A 21,691-nucleotide genomic window follows, 5' to 3' on the forward strand; every position below is an offset into this window, starting at 1 on the left:
GCGGCAGTCCAAGAAAAGAAAGCAACTCTAGGAGGGATCTTTGAGCGCCACGTAGATTTCCACGGAAAAATGTTGTCAGGGGTCGAGAAGAGGGATTAGTAGTACTCACTAACCTTAAAGCCCTTATTCTTTGTCGACTTCCAGCAAAGTTTGTCATGCCCCTCACTAGTGAAGGTCATAGAGTGTATAGGATTCCAAAAAATATCAAACTATTCCATCTCCCAATCTTGGGGCTCTCTATAGAATTGAAGATCCCAATGAAGCCTTTGATTAGGAAAAGACATGACATCCGCAAGATAAGAATCCTTGTTACAACTAAAACTGTATAGTTTTGGAAATGCCTCCTGACGAGTACAACCCCCACACCACAAGTGATGCCAAAGTTTAATTCTATTACCATTGCCAACTTTGAAGATGATGGATTTAAAGAAAGTTGGCCGGCCTTGTCTTATAGTTCTCCACAGACTAACACCATAAGCAGCTGTTACTTCTTTTGTATACCACCCACCCCAAATATTCCCCTACTTGATCTCAATAACCCGCCGCCAAAGGTGGTAGTCTTTGTACCATACCTCCACAACCATTTACTAAGGAGAGCTTGGTTAAATTTTCTCAAATTTCGCACACCCAACCCACTAGACTTCAAGGGACTACACACCTGGGCCCAATTGACTAGATTGAATTTATGGGACTCATTAACACCACCCCATAAAAAATCCCACTGGAGTTTCTTAATGTGATTTGCAATGTCTACAAGGATAGGAAAGAGAGATAGGTAATAAGTAGACAAGGATGAGAGAGTGCTTTTAAGTAAAGTAAGCTTACCACCTTTTGATAGATACAAATGCTTCCAACTTGCTAATCTTCGCTCCATTTTTTCAAGAATAGGGTTCCAGATTGCCGTATCCTTAAATTTAGCTCCTAACGGAAGTCCCAAATAGGTCATTGGCAGTGATGACTGCCTACACCCTAACAGGGCCACCAGCTCACCCATATTTAACACATCACCAACCAGAACCAATTCGGATTTAGCCAGATTAATATGCAAACTTGACACAACCTCAAATAAAGATAAGATGTCTCTCAATTTACTAATCTGACTAGGCAAAGCGTTGCAGAAGATTAGAGTGTCATTTGCAAAAAGAAGATGAGACACCATTGAGGGGGTATGAGATCTAGGACCCATAGTGAATCCTGAAATATGACTAGCTAGAACAGCCCTATCTAATAACCGGCTTAGAGCTTCCATAACAATAACAAATAAAAGCGGGGAGAGTGGATCACCTTGATGCAGTCCCCTAGAACTCCCAAAGAAATCTTTAGGGCTACCATTGATTAGAATGGAAAATTTCATTGTGGAAATGCAGAACAAAATTTACTTCCTCCACTGCTCAGAGAACCCACATTGCTGTAACATATACATGAGAAAGTCCCAACTAACATTATCAAATGCTTTCTCCACATTCAATTTACATAAAACACTTGGAACTCCTACCTTTAGTCCACTATCCAAGCATTCATTAGCAATTAAAACAAAGTCCAAGATTTGCCCATCTAACACAAAGGCATTTTGGGTCTCAGAAATAATCCCAGAAATAACCCTTTTTAGCCTAATAGCTAATACCTTGGATAGGATTTTATAAATACCACCCACAAGGCTAATATGTCTAAAATCTCTCACGTTAACTTCATTAACCTTCTTTGGAATAAGAGTTAGGAAGGTGGCATTAAGGCTTTTCTCAAAAACAGCTTGGGAATGGAAGTTGCCAAAGAGCTCCATAATTTCCCGCTTTAAAAAATCCCAACAAGACTGAAAGAAAGCCATCAAGAAATCATCTGGCCTCGGAGATTTGTCACCATTGCAATCTTTGATAACACCATAAACCTCCTTTTCGTCAAAGAGCCTGTCCAACCAAGTTGCATCCTCTCCAGAAATCCTAGAAAATTCCACTTCATCAAGGATTGGTCTTTGCTCTTCATTCTCTTTCTATATAACTGTTTGTAGAAGAAGGAAATGCAAGCAGCTGTGGAACTTGGATTCGATGTCAGTTTACCATCCACCACCAAATTGTTGATGGTATTAAATCTTCTATGAGAATTTGCAGTTCTATGAAAGAACTTAGAGTTTCTATCTTCCTCTCGAATCCAGAGCGCCTTAGATTTTTGTCTCCAACAAATTTCTTCCACAAGGGTTACCTTTTCAAGCTTAGTGCGAAGCTGATCCTTCTCCAATATCTCCTCATTGGTTAGAGGTTGGCACTCTGCAATCAAATCCAAATTGTTTAGATCTTTCCATAACTTGTGCATCCTATTTTCCATATTCCCAAATTCTTCCCCATTTCATTTCTTTAAATCCAGCTTCAAAGCTTTCAGTTTGCTTGCAATCCGAAAGCTAGGAGAGCCTTGAAATGTGTAGGATTTCCACTAGGATCTCACTTTGTCCACAAAACCATTTGCCTTTAACCACATGTTCTCAAACTGGAATGGCCGACTGTCCTTCTGAAAGTATCCTCCTTCTACAAGGATTGGGAAGTGATCTGAGAGCAACCTTTAGAGTCGTCTTTGACGAATATTCAGAAAATGTTCTTCCCAATCCAAAGATAGTGAAACTTGTAAATGTACCCCCTTCCAAAGGAAAATCTATGATACCTTGTTCAGAAATAAAATCTGAAAATAAGTCATAGCAGATGTGAAGGGACCTAAACTAGAGCGCTCTGATGGAAATCTCACTACGTTAAAATCACAACCAAAGCACTGAGGCACACTCCACCAACTACGAATTCCAGCCAGCTCCTCCCAAAGCAATCGTCGATCAAGATTAGAGTTTGGACCATAAATACCAGTAGAAGCCCATTCAAATTGATCTTCTACATTTTTGAATTTACATGAAACAGAAAATCGACTCACAGCTTCATCGATTTTTTCCACAGTCCTTCTATCCCACATCACCAAGACCCCCCAGAAGCACCAATAGAGCCCAAATAAAGCCAGTCTACATGTTGGCAACCCCACAAGCTTCGTATCTCTCTTTTGGATATGAACTCCATTTTTGTTTCCTAAAGACAAAAAACATCAGCACCCCAACTTCTTATCAAGCTTCTAATCATATTCCGAACTTGGAGTCTTTTGTCTCTATCATTCAGCCCCCTAACATTCCAAGATATTATTTTTAAATTCATTGAGGCACCACTAAATCCCGATCCCTAACTACAGTGCTTGAATAGCAGAGTCCTCAAAATTCCAAGAGCTTAGCAAACTCTTTAATTCCCTACTGCCTTTGACACCCAGTTTGTTACCTTTCTTCCGAGAGCTCTCTCCTTGCATGACAGATTTCTTCTTGGCCTCTAAGGCTAAAAACAACCTGGTAATTTCTGCTTCGAAACCTTCCAAGGAAGTCCCCACAGATTTCCTAAACTCTTTGATTTGGCTGAGAACCCAAGGTGATAGATTTGTGGAAGCACCCTTAACCTCCAAATGGACATCAGGATTGGCCACGACCAATGGTTGCACAGATAGCGGCTCCTCCATTGCTACCCCTTGAATTATTTTCTCCTTCGTGTCCCACAGCACACAATTCGAACTTGAGACTATAGAGACAGTATCACACTCGTCTGCCCAGCTAATGATGCACTTTTCTTCCTTGAAGGTGTCGTAACCCTGACCCTCATCTCCTTCATGATCTGAGAAATCCGAGATGCTCCCAGGATAGTGGTAAAGAGAGAGGGATTACAATTTGCTTCCCATCGCGTAGCTCTAGAACCTAGTTAGTAGAATTACCCCAGGTGCTTTCCAAATCCCTAACAAATTCCTTGATTGAAGGGCGAGACCCATTGTGGCCACCGTCAAGTTGACCCAGTACCATATCCTTAGACAAAAAGCCCGATAGAGGTCTCTCACCCAAATCAATTTGCGAACCCACCTTCTCTGCCGATATTGGGAGCTCGTGGTCCACTGTGATAGCACTTTGTGGACCTTCATGCTCTAGGATTGCAATACCGGGGCCCACCGAGACATGAACAGGTTTGCCGTTGTTGGGTGTGTGTTTGTCTTGGTTTGGGTGGTCCATTGGAATCGTGACTGAGGCGATTGTGGTCTTTGGAATTTCTTCTGTGGGTGACTGAGTTGGAGACAACGTGTTTTTGGGGTGGGTAAGAGGTGATGTGTCTTTGGGGTGGGTAATGGGCTGAGTTAGGGGCAGCGGTTGCTTGGGCTGTGATTGTGAGTGATTGATGGGCTTGGGCTGCGGTTTGGGTTTAGCATTGGCTGTAGGTAGAGCCCACGTATTGGGCTTGGGAACCCGGATGTTATTCCCCTTTCCTTTAAGGGTGTTATCCATCCCATTTAAGCTGGCTTTGTCCTGGTCTTGTAGTTGGGCCTATTGTTCAGTACTTTAGGGTCCACTTCTCTAACCTCTGATGATACAATAGTCTGCTGCCCACTATTTCCACGTTCTACACGTAGGAATAAGTCTAAGGTCAACAAATCAGTTTTGATTTTCCCATTAATATTAGACATAAGTTCAGCCCCAATCTGTGCCTTTGCCTTCTCTGAATACAATTCGCATTGATCACGGTGAGAAGAACTAGAAGCATATATTTTTGAATTTTGAAATACCATAACTTTCTCCTTTCCTTTAATAACGCCGCCGTGATTGTTACGTCCGGCAGCCACCACAATTGGCTTTGATTGTCTATGCGGTTGGCCCTGCCCAGCAAGGGAGGTTGGTTATAATGTCCTCCTCATGTGCAGACCAAAACCACTCCATCCACTCCCCATTCTCCCCTTGGGTATCACAATATTGCCCCTTCGTCGACCACGCAGAAGTTCAGAAAGTAATAGGAACGTGCCATGGGCATTGGAACCCATTTGTAGAATGAGGACTTTCTCCCCCTCTTATAGTTCTCGCAAAGTGATAAGAAGATTGCTTAGAAAGCAATTCCTCCATGTGAAACAAAAATCTACGAGCACTCTCTCTTCCCATTAAAACAGAACGCAGCGAATTTCGACCCCTCTCAACAATCCGTAGCATGAAGAAAGACCCCCTTCCTCAATTGAAAACTCAAAAGTTTTGGATTCAATGGATAAAAACGTTGAACCACCCATAATGGAAAAACAAGAAACCAACCGGAAGTGTGAAAAGCAACCACAAAATGCTGGCCTGAGAAACGAACAAGAAGAAAAAACAATTTAGCAAGCAAACAATCTATGGCTAATTCAAGTTAGCCAAGCCTTGTTTATGATTAATCCGAGGTAGCCAGGCCTCTTGGGGATTTCCATTAGAAGTTGAACCAAAAATAAAACTAGTCCAAAGATGAATTGCTTTTGTTTTTCAAATAGCTCAAGAAAGAGATAGCTTGCAAAGTCTCACTAACCATGCAATAATGCTCTTACAAAAGCTTGAAAGTTCATTATGTGTGTTTTCTATTATGGGCTAATCTGTATAAATAATGTCATTGTCTATTGTTCTCAGTACTTTATCTCACCACCAATCACATTTTCCTAATGTCAAGTGATGTAGGACAAATTAGGGTTGTCTACGTTTAGTTGTGGTGGGCTTAGGGTAGGAAAGAAGAAGAATTAGAGAGAAGTTAAGGCTGTTTAGGCGCTGTGTGAACAGTAACCCTAAAAAGAAAGAAGAGAAAATAAAGAAGAGAGAAAGAGAAAGAAACAACAAAAGCCAACGTGCCTATTGCTCAAAACACTCAATTTTATTAATCAACTCATTCTATTTTTTGAATACATTGAGCATCCTATATATATAAAGACTCTTACTTGTACTAGTAGTATTAGTATTCCTAATAGTACAAAGACTACTATTTAACCCTAATAAATTAAACCAAAACCCCTGCATAATGACCCATAATTAAATAGGACTCATTAATAAAACCTATGGCCTATAACTATGCCCTGTACCTAACAATTGTAAAATTACTAAAATACCCTTGACTCAAGAATAACCTAATAAAATATAAAAACTTAATTAACTAATATGGACACTTATTCTTGGGCTTTGCCTTAGCCTTAGCCTTAGCCTTAGCCTTCCAAAGAGAATATCATTTCTTTAACCATGTTATGATTCCACTATCAATTCTCCCCCTCTGAAAATAACTCGGCTCCGTCGAGTTAGGAGAACAAGAATGCCATCAGAAGGCACAATTTTCCGAATAAGGAACTCTTCTTTAACTTCAAATTTGCATGTCTCTTGCACATGCGAGTGTACTTCTTGCTGCCTTCAACAAAAGAATAAGTATTGGCATGCGATCCCGTATCCATGGCTGACCCAAAATTATGTGACAAGGCTTAAGGGGCAGCACATCACACATATCAGTCTCCTTAAACTTGCCAATTTCAAAGGTGACTAGGTGTTAGGAGCTCTAGTTGCTGACTATGATGGCATGAGGAATTGGAGTGCTTGGGCAATATTAGGGCAGTCACTTGGCTCTATGTTTTCTTAACAGACCAATGGCTCCTCATGCCTATCTAGTGAAGTTCCTAACTGCTCTTTGAGGAGGAAAATCTTGTTCTCCCTACTGGATTTAGAATGATGAGCATGATGAGGGGCAGCATGTGGAGGCACCTTGCTTCACATGATGCCCCAAGGCCATGGCAAAGGAGGGCCATGGTGGGCAGAGACAGATTTTGATGTTGGGTAGCAGTAGGTGGTACTGATCCTATGTGATGGTGCATGGCATTGGTGGCTTGGCTGATGGTTGCTTTGTGTGTGGGCTTGGTGGCTTGAGTGCAAGGCAGTGTTGGACTGCTGTGATGATGATATGCTGTGCAAGACATTGGGCTGGTTGGTGCTGGCAGAATGCATGGACTTGTGTGAGTGGGCTGATGACAATTACTTGATGTGCTGCATATGGGCATGCTGTGTGGGCTGTGATGCTGATGAGAAGGGCTTTGGCAGTGGCCAAGCCTTCTAAAACGTGCTGGAACAGGTGTGTGTGGGCTACTGGAGCATGGGCAGAGCTCCATGATGTGTTGAGACATGGGCTGGCATGTGCAGAGTGTGCAACGGCAGTTACTAGCAGTTCCTAGCTTTCCTGATGATCAGACTTGTTGAGTAGGGGCCAGAAACGTGGAGAGCAGGCCAAGACATCATTAGTTGAAAGTGTCCTAAGTTAGACCACATGTGGCAGCAAGTCCTGGACAAGGGGGCAGTTACTTGGCAGTAATTGCCATGACAGTTATTTCTTTGCATTTATTCTAGGCTGTTGGGGCTGTCAATAGCAGAGTGTGTAATTTTGGCTTAGAGAATTTCGTGTGTATTCTCCAGGCTTCTTTTGTACTTGATATTGAGTAATAAAGGTTGGGGTTGGTACCCTATAAATATTGAGTGTGCGGTGTGTGTGTGTGAATTCCCTTGATAATTTTGTTCTGAGTGTTCCTGCAGTGTGTGTGGTGTGTTGGCTGAGACTAAATCAGGGGCTTAGTGCTATTACAGGCAGAAAATTTAAAAGAAAAATTGACCTTGTGACACTAGGCACTACTTCCCAACCTTTAACTTTGTGTTTGTGACCCATGCAACATAATAAGGATTCAGGAGTGGCTCTACTTTTAATCCCAATTTCTGCACTGCATCCTTAGATATTGCATCAATACAACTCCCAGTGTCAATTACCAAAGAACATACTTATTTCTTGCAATTAACTCGAGTTTGAAAAACCTTTTCCCTATGATAGCAGTCTTCATTCACTTGAGCATCTTGGTTAAAAATGCTGTAAGAAGTGGATGAATGATGCCTAGCATACCCTCATCATTAAGATCTAAGTTTTCAATGTTCAGCATACCCACATCAGCTAGATTTGGGTCTTCAACATTCTCTTTCAAGTTAGCATTGAGAGGTTCACAAATCTCTTCTTGAATTTTGAGTAGCTTGGATCCCTTGATTGCCTCCAGACTAGGACTATCCTTTTCAAGCATAGCAACTAGTTTTGAAGGACATTGAAAAGACATATGGCCAAAACCTCCATGATTAAAGCACTTTGCTCTAGAATTTGAATTACTCCCTTGTAGTGTAGAAGTATTAGAACTAATATTCTTGTTTGGTTGGTAAGAATTACCTTGAGACTTTATTGACTTCTCCAAATTAACATCCACAATTGTTCTCTCACCTCTAATGTTGCTTGCCATTGGAGCTCTCATTAAGGCCTTCGTTTTAGTCTCCTCTTCCATTTGGTATGCAATTTGAATTGCATCTGCCATGGTATAAAGCCTACTTGCAGCCAAACCCGAACAAATATTAGGATTCAAACCTTGGCGATACTTAGAAATCATCACATCTTCATCCCATGGGAATCCCGATCTCATAGCCAAGCTATAGAATTTGTTGGTATACTCTTCAACTGAACAACTTCCTTGGACCAATTGTGTAAATTGTAAGTGGGCTCGCTGCCTGTAATTAGGTGGTATAAAGTAACGAGTCATAGCACTTCGCATGTCTTCCCAAGATTGAATGGCATTATACTGAGTTTGTTGATACTTTTCCCATCATATTCTAGCTGTCCCTTTTGAGTTTAGCTTCTGCAAAAAAGAGTTTTCGCTCATCACTTAAGCTATACCATCTGAAAAAGCTTTCAATACTATGTAACTAATCAAAGAACACCTCTGGATTGCCCTCCCCATAAAAATCACTAACTTCTAGTTTAACACCTCTATCTGCATCCGTTAATCGAGGCTCCCCATAAGAATGGACCGATGATGGATGGTAAGGCTGATTCCCTTCCATATAACCAGCACCTTGAAGAGGAAAAGCAATATTGGGTTGTGTTTTCTGTGGGGGCACCTGACTAGTGCTTGGAACAAAGGAACTTGTGGAAGAAAAAGGCCTTGAATTTGAGGGGAATACAGGGGCTGTACTTGGACCTTATTTGGGTAACTTGGGGTCTTGATCAAAGGTAGTTTCAGTAGAAAATTTGCTAAGAATGATTGCAGACAGCTTATTGAATTCACCTCTTATGGCGGATATGTCTTCCAATTTTGTCTCAATGGAATTCACCTTCTCACATAACAGATTCAAAGTCATCTTTGTGCCTTCGTAATCTTGAGAAAAAGCCTTGAATTGAGACTCTAATTCTGCGTTAGTCACCATAATTTATTTTATTTTTAATGAATTCTGTCAAGCAGTTAGCTGAAGAAGATTTTCACAAAGAACTTGCGGTAGGATTTTTCGCTCTGATACCAAATTAATGTTGGACAAATTAGGGATTTGTCTACGTTTAGTTGTAGTGGGTTTAGGGTAGGAAAGAAGAAGAATTAGAGTGAAGACAGGGCTGATTAAGGGCTGTGTGAACAGTAACCCAAGAAAGAAAGAAAGAAAGAAGAGAAAATAAAATAAAAAAGAGAGAGAAAGAAACAACAAAGGCCAACGTGCCTATTGCTCATAACTCTCAATTTTATTAATCAACTCATTCTATTTTTTGAATACATTGAGCACCTTATATATATACTCTTACTTGATTCCTAATAGTACAAGGACTATTAAACCAAAGCCCATGCATAAAGACCCATAATAAAATAAAACTCACTAATAAAACCTATGGCCTATAACTATGGCCCATACCTAGGAATTGTATAATTACTAAAATACCCTTGACACTTATTCTTGGGCTTTGTCTTAGCCTTAGGCTTCCAAAGAGAATATCCTTTCTTTAATTATGTTATGATTCCACCATCATCGAGTGAAATGGTCTTGGAGCAATGAACCTTATAATATTGGGGAACAAAGATCAGCATGAGAAGCACCTCTGGTCAAACTCATCAATCTGCTGAAATTGAACAACACCTCAACATCTTCTACAACCCTGGCTACACACATTCATCTTCTTTCTTTCTTTCTTCTTTATTTATTTATTAATTAATTTATTATAAATTTTAAGTCAATAATAAAATTAGAGACTTATGTCTATTTGTATAATACATCATGTGAACACTGACAGTTGATGAGGTTTGATGAAAGAAATGCAAAATTGTAGCAGTTATCAAAATGTGTAGTTTTTTTACCTGATTTCCAGGAGCTACACATTCAGTCACATGTTCTGGATAGCTCGTGCTGGCTGTCTGTCTTTACTAGTTCCCCTTTTCTCTTTTCTTACTGTCTTACTAACACTAAGCCGTTGTATGTGCTCCAGCTTACAGGTGATTTAAACAAGATGGTTGCACTACAGAGGTTACTAGAGCCATATGGAATTTGTGAGGTATTCTTGACTCATGGTTCTTATAGCTAAATTTGTTATTTTGCATATGGATTTCCTGCTTTTTTGTTGAAGAGCCGAAACTTGGAGTTGCCATATGAAATTAATTGGAAGTCTTTGTTTTGAGTAACTTGCTTAGACATTTCACATATTGCTGATATGATTGGTTAAAATTATGTTACCCAAGTCGAATTTTCTTGTGCAGACTATGTCTTATTAGGGATTTTGTAAGATTCCATAAAAAATGTATTAAACAGGTTGAAATATCTGGCATAAATTTGTTATGGAAAAAGGTTTGAAAAATTAGGTAGATATGAAATTTAGAATCAATGAAAATCAAACAGTTTAACAAAACCTACTCGAGTTCAATGGTTCACAAAAAATCCACTGGATTTGTTGGGTTTGGTCGGCTCATCTGCTTAAACTATATGGAGGGAATGGAAAATTCATTCCTTTATTCGAGAATTTAAGTGGGAGGGAATGAAATTGGTAAGAAGGAATACTCATTTCTCTTTATTCTCTTAAAAACTCAAATTTTTATTCCCCCAAAAAATTGGGAGGAATCGAAGGGAATGAAATTAGATTTAATGAATTTTTTACTAAAACTCTCAAAATACCACTATATATCTGGCTTTTTAATTTAAAATAAGGGTCTAATAGTTATATTGTTATAAAATGATTCTATTCCTTTGCCTCTATGTTACTTCCAAACAAGATTACTTACATTCAATTCATTTCCATTCCTTCATTTTAAAACATCCAAACAAGGTCACTTAATTCCATTTCATTTTTTCCGTTCATTTCCTTTACTTAAATACATTCTTTTCTTTTCATTTCCATTCCTTTATAATTATTCATTTTCATTCTCTTATAAACTAGGTTGCACTGACACGCCATTTTTGGCGATGTGTCGGTGTCCGACACGGATACTGGCATGACTCGCTGGACTCCGGTGTCTTTTTTTTTTTTTTTTTTCTTCTTCTCTCACTTCTCCGACACGGCGCTGACACGGTGGATGCGCTAGCAGTGAAAAAGAAAAAAAGAAAAAAAAAGAAAATCACAGATCAACCCTCCCTCTAGCCTCTGTCCCGCTGCCCTCTGTCCCTCGCCGGTGCTAGATCGGGCCAATAGGCGAGCTCCATAGACAGTCGCCGTCGACGCCGTGCCTTCTAATCTCTCTCTCTCTCTCTCTCTCGGCGTGGACAGGTTAGACAGGCGAAAGGTCCAATCTCTTCTCATTGTTTTTTGTTTTTATTTTTGTTTTTGTTTTTGTTTTTGTTTTGTTTTTTCAGATGTGCTTTGGCCAACCTTACCTCACTGTTACTGCGTTACTTATAGCGCGTTTTTTTTATTAGTTATTTTTATTCCCACTCTCACTGGTATTGTGTTATACAGTATATATATATATATATATATATATATATATATATATATATATATATTACTTTTGGTTTGTACTCTAAACATTTTGTGTATTATTGGACCACTTTGGGTGTTAATTTACTTGTTTGTAGTTCTTACATAATTTAAATTCTAGACATAAACGTATTTTATGTCTAAAAATATTAAAAAATATGTCTAAATATAAAATTTAATTAATTATTTAATTGCGGTGTCCATGCCGTGTTGTGTCCTTAGTTTTCAAAAATTGCCGAATCTCCGTGTCCGTGTTGGTGCATCATAGCTTATAAACTCCCAAACGAAGCCTAAAGGTGGAGTAAAAAACTTTAAGTGGGGAGCATAGGCCTCTTCAAAACATGGTAAGTGTAAGTTGGGTTTGGGCCCTAACAAGTCGATAGCCCAACAGACATTTAGTAGTTCTAGTTTAGGGCCAAGTCCCACAAGCCTAAGCACTTTTGAGCCAAGTGAATGCTCCAAAGACTCCATAGGGCCATGTTCCTTTGCCCTTAGTGTCGAGAAGGCAGGAGAGATCCCTTTGATGCCTCCGACGAGTATTTTTTTGTGGCACAGGTGGCGCGCTGTCTCATGATGCCTTAGAAGGCTTGGGTTGAGGCCGAGAAGGCTAGAGAGAGTCTCTTGGTGCCTCTGATGAGCATTGTTTCGCTAGTATAGGTGATGCGATGCTCCGTGACATCTCAAGAGGCCTGTGGTGAGGCTGAGAAGGCTGGAGAGAGCCTTTCGTTGTCTTCAACGAGTGTTGTGTTGCTGGCACCAGTGGTGTGCTGTCCTGCTAAGCCTTGAAAAGTTCGTAGTGATGCCGAGAAGGATGGAAAGAGTCCTTCGGTGTTTTTGATAAATATAGATTCACTAGAACAGATTGTCTTGCGAAGCCTTAGAAGTTGGTAGAGAGTGTCATTTGCAATGGAATTTGCGCTTTTGGCTTCAAGTCGATGAATGGAGGGTCGGTTTTGACTGTTCAATGGTTGTCTAACCTCATCCCTTTGGCGCGAATGGTTAGCCTTTCTTTCTCCAATCTTGTTTTGGGGTTGTTGAGAGCTGGTCCTCTGGTCGTATTATAACAAGTCGTGAGATTCTACCTTCGTTGTCTGGTCATATTATAACAAGTTGTGAGATTCTCCCTTAGTTGTCTTTTCTTGGAAAGGTATATAGAGAGTTAAGGTCCCTCTGCCCGTTTCTTTTTTCGTTTGGTCTGTAGTGTGGAATAAGATCCCAGTGGGTGATAACTTGAGATTGAGGGGCTTGGATTTTGTGGATTGGTGCATTGTGTGTCGTTGCTGTGGGGAGACAGTGGACCACTTACTTCTTCATTGTGAGATTGCTCATCGGTTGTGGAGCTTTGTTTTTATGAATTTTGGATTGTCGTGGGTCATACCTAGATCAATTCTAGATTTGCTTTTTGGCTGGTGGAATTGGTTAGGAAAGCATTTGTCCTAGATCTGGAATATAGTTCAGTTGTGCCTACTGTGGTGTCATTGGAAGGAATATAATCAACAGGCTTTTGAGGATTTGGATAGTTTTGGGTGATCAGATGCTTGCTTCTTTTAGTGAAACTCTATTTGATTGGTCTCGGGCTTGGGTATCACAAGTAGTGATTCTCTCCCTTTTTTTCTTAGCTCTCTTCTCTTTTGTAATTAATCTGTTGCATGGTTCTCTTTTATGTCTTTTCTCTTTTTTCCTTTTTCTTTTGTAATTTTTGTAATTTTTGGGTTTGCTCTGTGCTTTTTATGCATAGAGTAGCCTTTCGTATATATATAATTCTTACTTATCAAAAAAAAATAAAAAATACTTAGACCTCTGTTCCAGGTAATTGACTAAGGTTAGCGTCAGTCTGGGTTTAGTAACTATGATTACAGACATTCTAATTCTCATTTGCAATTTAAAATGTAAATCAGCCAATTAGAAGTTGGTCAAAATGTTCTTTGACTGTTTTTTTTTGACAAACGAACACACACACACACACAAGGGAGAGGGAAATGGATTCTAACACAAAAGCACACCACAATTCTACTAAAAATTAATGGCAAATTTTAAGGGATGTAACTTTAGTTTATAGTTGGTGAAATCTATGAACTATACCATATATTATACGTACTATAATTCTACATAAATACTCTGAAAACATACACAATTTCTATAATGAAATGTATCCACTTGACTTAACTTTTATTCTTTTATGGATGTTATTAATGTTTATTTTGTAAAGGTTATATACGACAGTGTCCATGAAATTACAAAAAATAATATCAGGTTTTGCTAACTATATAAACATCACATTTTCACATTTTTATTATAATTTTGAATTCTTTTATCTGTCATGTTTTTTCTATAATTTGAGTTATTAGATCTTATTGCCATATATAATATGTATATTTATATTACATATAAACTAAACAAAAGATTAAATCATTTTAAATGATAATAATATGAGACCATAAATACTTTTTGTTATTTTGATACATATACTTTTGGCTAAGTAAGTGAATGAATTAATATATGAAAATATCATCGTTTTCAATAACTTATTATATATTTTACTTGAAAACACAACTTGTAAGGACTAGAAAAGTGGCCCAAGTTCACTTAGAACAGTGGAACCCAGTTAAGTCCAACACAATAAATTTCTAAGAGGATGGGTTTTTCGAGTCAATTGCAATGCTAAGTAATTACAGGCTTGAGAATAACTGGATTGACACAGTTAATATAATCGCAAGAGATACAAATTCAGTGTAAACTGTTCCTCGGGTAGGTCCAAGGAGAGGTTGTTCATTAACAATCAAAACTGATATTTTTACAATAGGGTCTTTATTTCTCTCTCTTTCCTTTCTTTGTAAAATATTCTCATCCCCCTCTTCTAGAGGGTTCCTTTCCTTATATAGTCCTTTCTATTGCATCTCAGCCCTCCATTTGTACGTCTTAGAGAATAAATTGAATGCTTTTCCCATCAGGACCCTCTTGGAGGTGGTAGAGAGAGTTGTGAGTTGTGGAGCCACTGTTTAGGTGTCTTTTCCTCATACATGCGGCCAATTCCGTTGGTGCAGTGTATTAAATGTGGAGTTGATAGCCACCTTCCCAGATATTTCCTTATTCCGTTGCTCGCATGACTCTGGTGTCTTCCACAATGCTTTACTTTCTAGTGCAGGGGGCTACGTAAGGTACTCCCGAGGTGCATTTGCGCCTTGGGCTCCTTGGACAACGGGCCAGTTGGCTTCCTTTCCTCGGACCTCTTACTCCAAGTTTTAGTCCGGTTTTGAGTGGTCTTGACATCTTTCCTCTTTGGTCTTAGGCCATGTGTCAGACTTGGGTTGACTCATGTGTGGGCCTTTGGTCATCCTCAGGCAGGGCCTATGGGCCTTTGAATGTCTTCGGATCATTTGCTCTCATACAACTAAATATGGGAAAAGAAGCTAAATATATTAATTGTTTTCATTAATCTGTTTTTATTTTATTTTATAACATCTTATAAAATTATATTAAGATACAAAAGTATGCTATTAAATTGGAATAAAATCAAAGAAATAAGTTAGCATCTATAGTCATTTTTTTTATTTCGTATTTTGCACATGTAGATATGTTTATATTTATTTTTTTCATTTATGTTTTTTATGCCATATTTTTAAATGCGTACATTTGGTACTATACATATTCTATTCTGCATATTTCTAACTATGATTTAGTTGAACTAGTTGTGGGCAAGAAAGTTTTAATTAATTATTTAGATGTGTATGGAGAAGGTTTTTTTTTTTAATAAAGAAATTTATTATTAATATTATGATTTTTTATAAATTTAAGTGTATACATAAGAAATTAAGAACAAAATCTTTAGAATGTAAATATCTTGCAATAGCAATTCTATTCCTTTTTCAATTATTATAACGAAGGCAACCCTTGTCCCATTTGCAATGGCCCAAGTACAGCTAAAATGAAGAATCCCAAAAGAGCAATAAAACCAGTTTGAGAAGAAACTAAAGAACAGATTGAGGAATTGGTGGAGAAAAAAAAACATGAAATAATAAAAGACTATGGCTAAATAAAAGTTTTTTTTTTTTTTTTGCCAAGATCCTTGTAGCTCAACTAGTTGGCACTTCTTGGTGTTTCTGATGGAGACATTTAGGGATCAAAAAGAATAAAGAAGAGTTTGAAGGATTTGCAGATTTTTTTATTTGAGAAATAATTACAACATGTTGCTAATCTCGCAGTTCGAACTTTTTTTCCCTAGACCTCCAAGCACTTTGTACATGGGGAGGAGCCAATTCAGCCACAAGGCCTTTGACTGAAGGATTTGCAGATTAAAATAAAAGGAAGTAATAAAAATAAGAATGTAAAGTAATGAAGATGCTAATAAAAGGGAAAAAGAAAAAAAAAAGGGGAGAACCAAATGTCAAATGGAAAGATAATAAATGAGAGATTGAGTTATTTGAGGAAAAAAAGTACAAAGTGATGAAAGTTGGAGTAATAAAAGAGTAGCTAAATAAGTGAAAGAAAAGATAATTAATACGAGTAATGAAGGAGCATGTAAATAAGGAAAGAAAAAAATGGTATACAATATATATTGTAGATAAAAGTGGGAAAAAAAAAGGATAACTAAATGTCAAAACAATTATGCCTATGTTTTTATATTTAATTTCCCTCTCTCTCTCTTTAGTCACAAGTTAATTTCCTCTTTCTTGAAGGTGGCACGGACAGGGAGGGTGGCATTGGCGCGAGAGTCTGGTGTAGATTCCACATACCTCCGTGGCTATCCTCTTCCATTGTAATGCTTGAGTTACTGAGTTATATAATGGTGAAGCATCGTAAGCAAGTTTTTCTCCTGTTGCCTTTAAATGGATTACTCTTTTCTTGCTGGCCTTTTAATTATTATCAGCAAGTAAAGGAAAAGATGCGAATTTGGCTTCTCCAGTGTTTAGGTATCTTTGGAGAGCAATCAACAGATAAATATGGTGCTTGTTGTAACTTAATATTTCACGGGTGTTTTACGAAACTAAACATATGTATTGTGATATGAATGAAATGAGTAGATGTTCTTTTGCCTCAAAGACCTATTTTTATTTATTTATTTCTTAATGTGTGTCTTTTTATCATTGAGGTCTTCAACCTTTCCCTTGGTAGCCATATTATTATGTTATACAAATTTAGGCTTAAGGCAACTGACCTGAATTAATTTCTTTTTGCTGTTTGTTCCATTCGGGCATTGATTTGTTTGTAGATTCCATTCAGAAAACGCAAGTGCTTTCTAAGACATTTGCATTTTCTCTCGCTGTGAGCTCCACCCACTTATGGGATTCACACAATGTGAGAGATGTTGCATGTAGCTGATTAGATAAAGATACTGTGGCAGTAGTCGTGGTGTGAGAGGTCAATGGTCAATAATTGAATCTCCCTCAAACAAACAGTTGTATCAAAACAACGGCACACTCTGTGGTTCCTCTTATGGAAGTTAAGGCATGTGCACACATTGATCCGACCTCAAAGAATGCATTCCAATGTTAAATATTGCTGATTTTGGTATTTCACAGCCCGAAGTAATGCTAAAATCCGTCTTTGAGCTAGTGGGAGTGCTGCTTTGTGCATTTATTTGGCGTATTTATTTGGCCTAATACTAACAACTAGTAAGTTGTTTGTGCGTTGCACAGATAATATTGTGATATTTTATATATGACGGTTTTGGATAATGTTTTACATATATTATAAAGAAAAAGTAAACTAAATTAGAGTAAAGAAACATATACATTTTGAGATATTAAAAATTAATTTAATAGTTTCACTGCATATTTGTAGCCTTTTCAAGGTAAGATTAATTTGAAAAAAAAAAAATCATAAAACCAAAGATAAATGCAAGAGTAACAGGACCATAAAAATCAATTAATTTGTGTTGTGTTTCATATTTTATACCATAAAATAAAAGTATGCCTAACTCTCTAACCATCTCTCTATTTCTCTACAGGGCCTTATGTGGTTAGTTATTACTATTAATCCTTAATTATTATTATTTTGTTTTTTTTTAAAGTATTAAAACGGTAGGTATACTAAAAGACATGAATACAAAAATGTGTGGTGTAAACATAGACAATTAATAAGATATTAATGAGATAATAGTAAAATAAATTATTGTGAACTTTTGCGTAATAGTAAAAAAAGCTTAATGAAAGAGGTAAAAAAGAGACTAAACGCAAAATTAGAGCGTCACTTGGCAGGACCTCATGCTTTCCTGCATAACTAGTATTATGTTGTTCGATGCACGGCTTAATAAAAAAAATTATATATAAATTTTAAAAAATATATTTTTTGATAATATAATCAAATCTAATAAAAAAATAGTAAAAATATTTTTAAAAATTAAGTTACATGGAAAATGTATATTATGTAATTTTTTTTTTGGAAAAAAGATATTATAAAATATTTTTAAAAATTTTGATTAGTTTTAAATTTTTAAAAGCTCTTAGTAGTAAAATTGTAATTATATATATGTAAGGACATAGTTTTGTTCCTAAACCTAAAAGGTAAAAGGATCTAGGCCCAAAGAGCCTAATACAATGAATTTGTAGAGAGTAGGCTAGAAAACTAGGCTCTAATGAGTTGGACAACAATTATAGTGGGTCCAGATGATAAGAAAACAAGAATAAACTAGTTTCACCCAAAGAAAATCGTTCTCGGCACAATCCGACAAAACTAGTTCTTGTATATATTTCTTTAGAATTTGGTTACAAGTCCAGTTCTTGTTGCTACAATGTATTTTTCTCTCAATTCTCAGATAGATCCTCTATAATGGTGTTTCTCTACCTTATATTCCATTCTTTCTTTTCCATCTCCATCTTCCACATGTAGGTCAAGTTGTTGGCCTTGATCCTTGTCCTATCAGCACTTTCCCGAAATCTCTGGGAGTAGCTGGAAGGTTGAATATTACTGTTTATGTATCACCTCTACATTAATGAGGCCAGAAAGTTAGCTGCAAAGCATTCAATGTGGTGGTAGTTACTTTTTCTTAGATATTTCTTAGTTTCCCTTTGTCCTATGCTTTCCTAATATTTATCCTTATCAATAGAAGCCCCCAGAGTGTTGCCCTTGATGGTAGACCACACATTTTGACATCTGCTTTGATTAGCCAATGTGTCGTTTGTCCTCAGACCTCCTTCCTAAACCCTTATGACTAGACCCCTTTCTTCATTCACTAACGTGGACTTTTGTGATGACGTTTATCCGTCTTCAGACTATTAGGTGTCCTCGGACAAGACCCATGGCCCAACGCGCATTGCTGGGTCTGTCACCCCTACAATAGCCCCTCGAAATTCTCTTCTTTTGCTTCTCGGGAAAAAAAAAGAGGATTTTGATATTCACCAGAATTACTCTTTTCTTACCTTACGTCACTTCCATCTGCGCAGGTACCTTTTCAACTGCCCAACGCACGCTTTTGACAATTCGACATCCGGGACGCGCCTTCATTTAATTTTTGCAACTCCATGTTCTCCACGTTCTACAGTGAGATGCAGATCCAACGGTTGAGGATTTTATGGGAACGTGAGTGGGAGTTTTCCCACTTGCTTTTCTCTTTCATATATATATATATATATATATATATATATATATATATATATATATATATATATATATATATTACTCAAAAGCTTCATCTACCTCACATTTTGCACTCTCAAAATTCAAGAGCTAGTCTGAAGAGCTTTTCTTCATTCTTGTAAGTAGTTCCTAGCAATCTCTTCCCTCTTTCTTCACTTTGGTTGCTCCCATCTTTTTTTTTTATTCAGAGTCCACTCTCTCCTCGGCCCACCTAATTTCACTTCGTCCACCTACCTTCTTCCTTACCCCACTTAAATGGGTAGATTCACCCACTTAGTAGACTCCCCCGAGGGTATAGAGAGTTTTAAAGCTCAATATCGAATCCCACCAGGATCGTCTATTAGGTATTGCAAACAAGGAGGGTGGCACACCGCAAGGCAGGAGGGAGAAGTAGTAATCCCCATGATTGCCTTTATAGAGGGAGGGATGAGAATCCCTATGAGTAGAGTTATTAGGGATTATCTTATAGCTCATAGGCTTTCCCCTACCCAATGTGCCCCTAATATGTTTAGGATCTTAGGTAGTGTAGATGCCCTCAATGAGAAGATGGGTGTGAACCTCACCTACCACGACGTCAATTGGATTTACAACCGCCACCACTTAACAGGGCAGGGGTATTACCTAAAAACTAGGTGCCCCAAGGTTAGACTCATATTATGCCTCCATGAATCCAATAAAGGCATGAATAAGGGTTACTTAATTGTCTTCGGTGAGTGGCACGATGGCCTCCACTGCCCGACAAGAGAAGGAACACCAGGTGGGGCTCTTGAGTCTAGGTTCTTTGTTCTGATGATAAAACCCATTTCTTTCACCAGTGTCTTCCATGCTCCCTTTTTTTTATTCTTTTTTTTTTTTCTTGTAATTTGGTTTCCCTCTGATTTGTGCCGTTTTTCTAACAAGGTTTTTCTGTTTTTGATGGTTTTACAACAAGCATTCAGCTATTCCAAACTTAAACCTCGTCAACCAGCCAGATTTGAACAGAGTGTTTAAGTCTGAGGTATTTGTCCATAGCGACGAATAGTTAAGGGTGGCTCACTTAATCTTAGGCTACACTCCGATCTCATCTAGCTTCCAGGCACCTAAGTGTGTGATCAAGGCGAGAGATCCACGTTTGCATCAAATCAACGTCGTAGACTCGTAGTCCCTGGCTTCCTCATCTTCGGCCCAATCCCAGAAGGTGTGCAACAGATAAATAGTTGAAATTCCTGAATTTGAAGACGATTTTGAAGTCTTTAGTTCCTAGAAGCCCTTACTGAGGACTTCCATCATCTTCCCCCCACCCAAGTGAGCTACACCCAGGAAGCTCCCTCCATTCCAGACGCGATGGTGCTACAATGTAAGACGAGGATAAGCCTCCATGAGCTGATGGAATCTCACGTCGGAGGCAATGTGCCTGAGAAGGCAGTTCAACCTAAACCCCATGCTTTTCCTTCTACCCAGATCACCCAACCTGACCTTGCTGTCAAAAAGAGGAAACAAGACCAAAAGGGAAAGGAGGTGATGGATGAGAGGAAGAACCCTTCATCTAAGGAAGCCGAGGCTCAAAGGGGGGGCAACATGCCAGGGTCACGCAAACCAGATCCTCTAGTGAGGGAGCCATCTCAGATAGGAGGGGTGACCACCAGATTGAAGTCCCAGTCTGGATCCCCTCCATAGTGCTAGATGGAGCTCCTCTTCCCAGTGATGCCTCCATTTGAGATTTTTAGTAGGGAAGGGCTGGGTACGTAGCCAACACTGTGGAGCAGGCTTTGCTGCTTCCCACTGATATGGTTGACCTTAGAGGAATGAGAAATAATGAAGTGTTTCTTAGGTTGAAGAGGGATCTCGCCCTAGTAAGCCTTTCAACTAATTTTCTTACGCTTAAGGTCATGACCATGTTCTCACTTCCTTACTCTTACACATTTTACCCCTTTCCTTGGCAGGCTATCCCAGCTGCACATAGGGTCAAGGAGATAGTCAGAAGCTCCCACAGGCAGATGAAGGACGAGGAGAGTCGGCGCATTGCCGCCGTGGACACTTTCAACGTGGTAAACAAGAAAATCCAAGAACTGACCATGAAGCTGAACGAGTTCAACTGAGGCAAGAAAAGTGCTGAGGCTGCCCTACAAGCAGCTTCGCCAGACGGAGGACCAGCTGTCCGCAGCCAAAGAGCAGATTACAAGCCTGAAGAAGAAGCTTGAAGAGGCCTAGAAGGCTAAGGACCAAGCTGAACAGGATGGCTATGATGTGGAGGTAGCTAAGACCGAGGAAGCACTCAGGACTGAGGTCACAGGGGTATGTAAGACATACTACCTCCAAGTGTGGAACGAGGCCCTTAACTAGACTGGGGTTGAGGCCTCTTCTGCCCTCAGGAGAGTAGAGAACTTCTGCTATGCTTTGCTTTACACTTAACTGGTATAAGAATGAGGGATAATAGTATCTGAAGTAACACATGCCTATATATTTAGCTTTAATAATCATTTGTGTAAGTGACAACATCATTGCCCTACTTCGCATAATTAATC

General features: G+C 38.6%; 1 protein-coding gene across 2 annotated transcripts in view; it reads left to right on the top strand.

Moving 5' to 3' along the window:
- LOC142607522 (acetolactate synthase small subunit 2, chloroplastic) overlaps positions 1-16,696 on the top strand; it is a 35,468-nt gene extending 18,772 nt beyond the window's left edge. For both annotated transcript variants that reach the window (XM_075779060.1, XM_075779061.1), the window contains 2 exons: positions 10,134-10,199; positions 16,289-16,696. In XM_075779060.1, the coding sequence (XP_075635175.1) occupies positions 10,134-10,199; positions 16,289-16,372 (150 nt within the window). In that variant the 3' untranslated portion in view covers positions 16,373-16,696. The remainder of the gene's footprint in view (positions 1-10,133; positions 10,200-16,288) is intronic.
- The last annotated feature ends 4,995 nt before the right edge of the window (positions 16,697-21,691 follow it).

This window comes from Castanea sativa, chromosome 8 (assembly GCF_040712315.1).
Source record: "Castanea sativa cultivar Marrone di Chiusa Pesio chromosome 8, ASM4071231v1".
NCBI classification, from domain to species: Eukaryota; Viridiplantae; Streptophyta; class Magnoliopsida; order Fagales; family Fagaceae; genus Castanea; species Castanea sativa.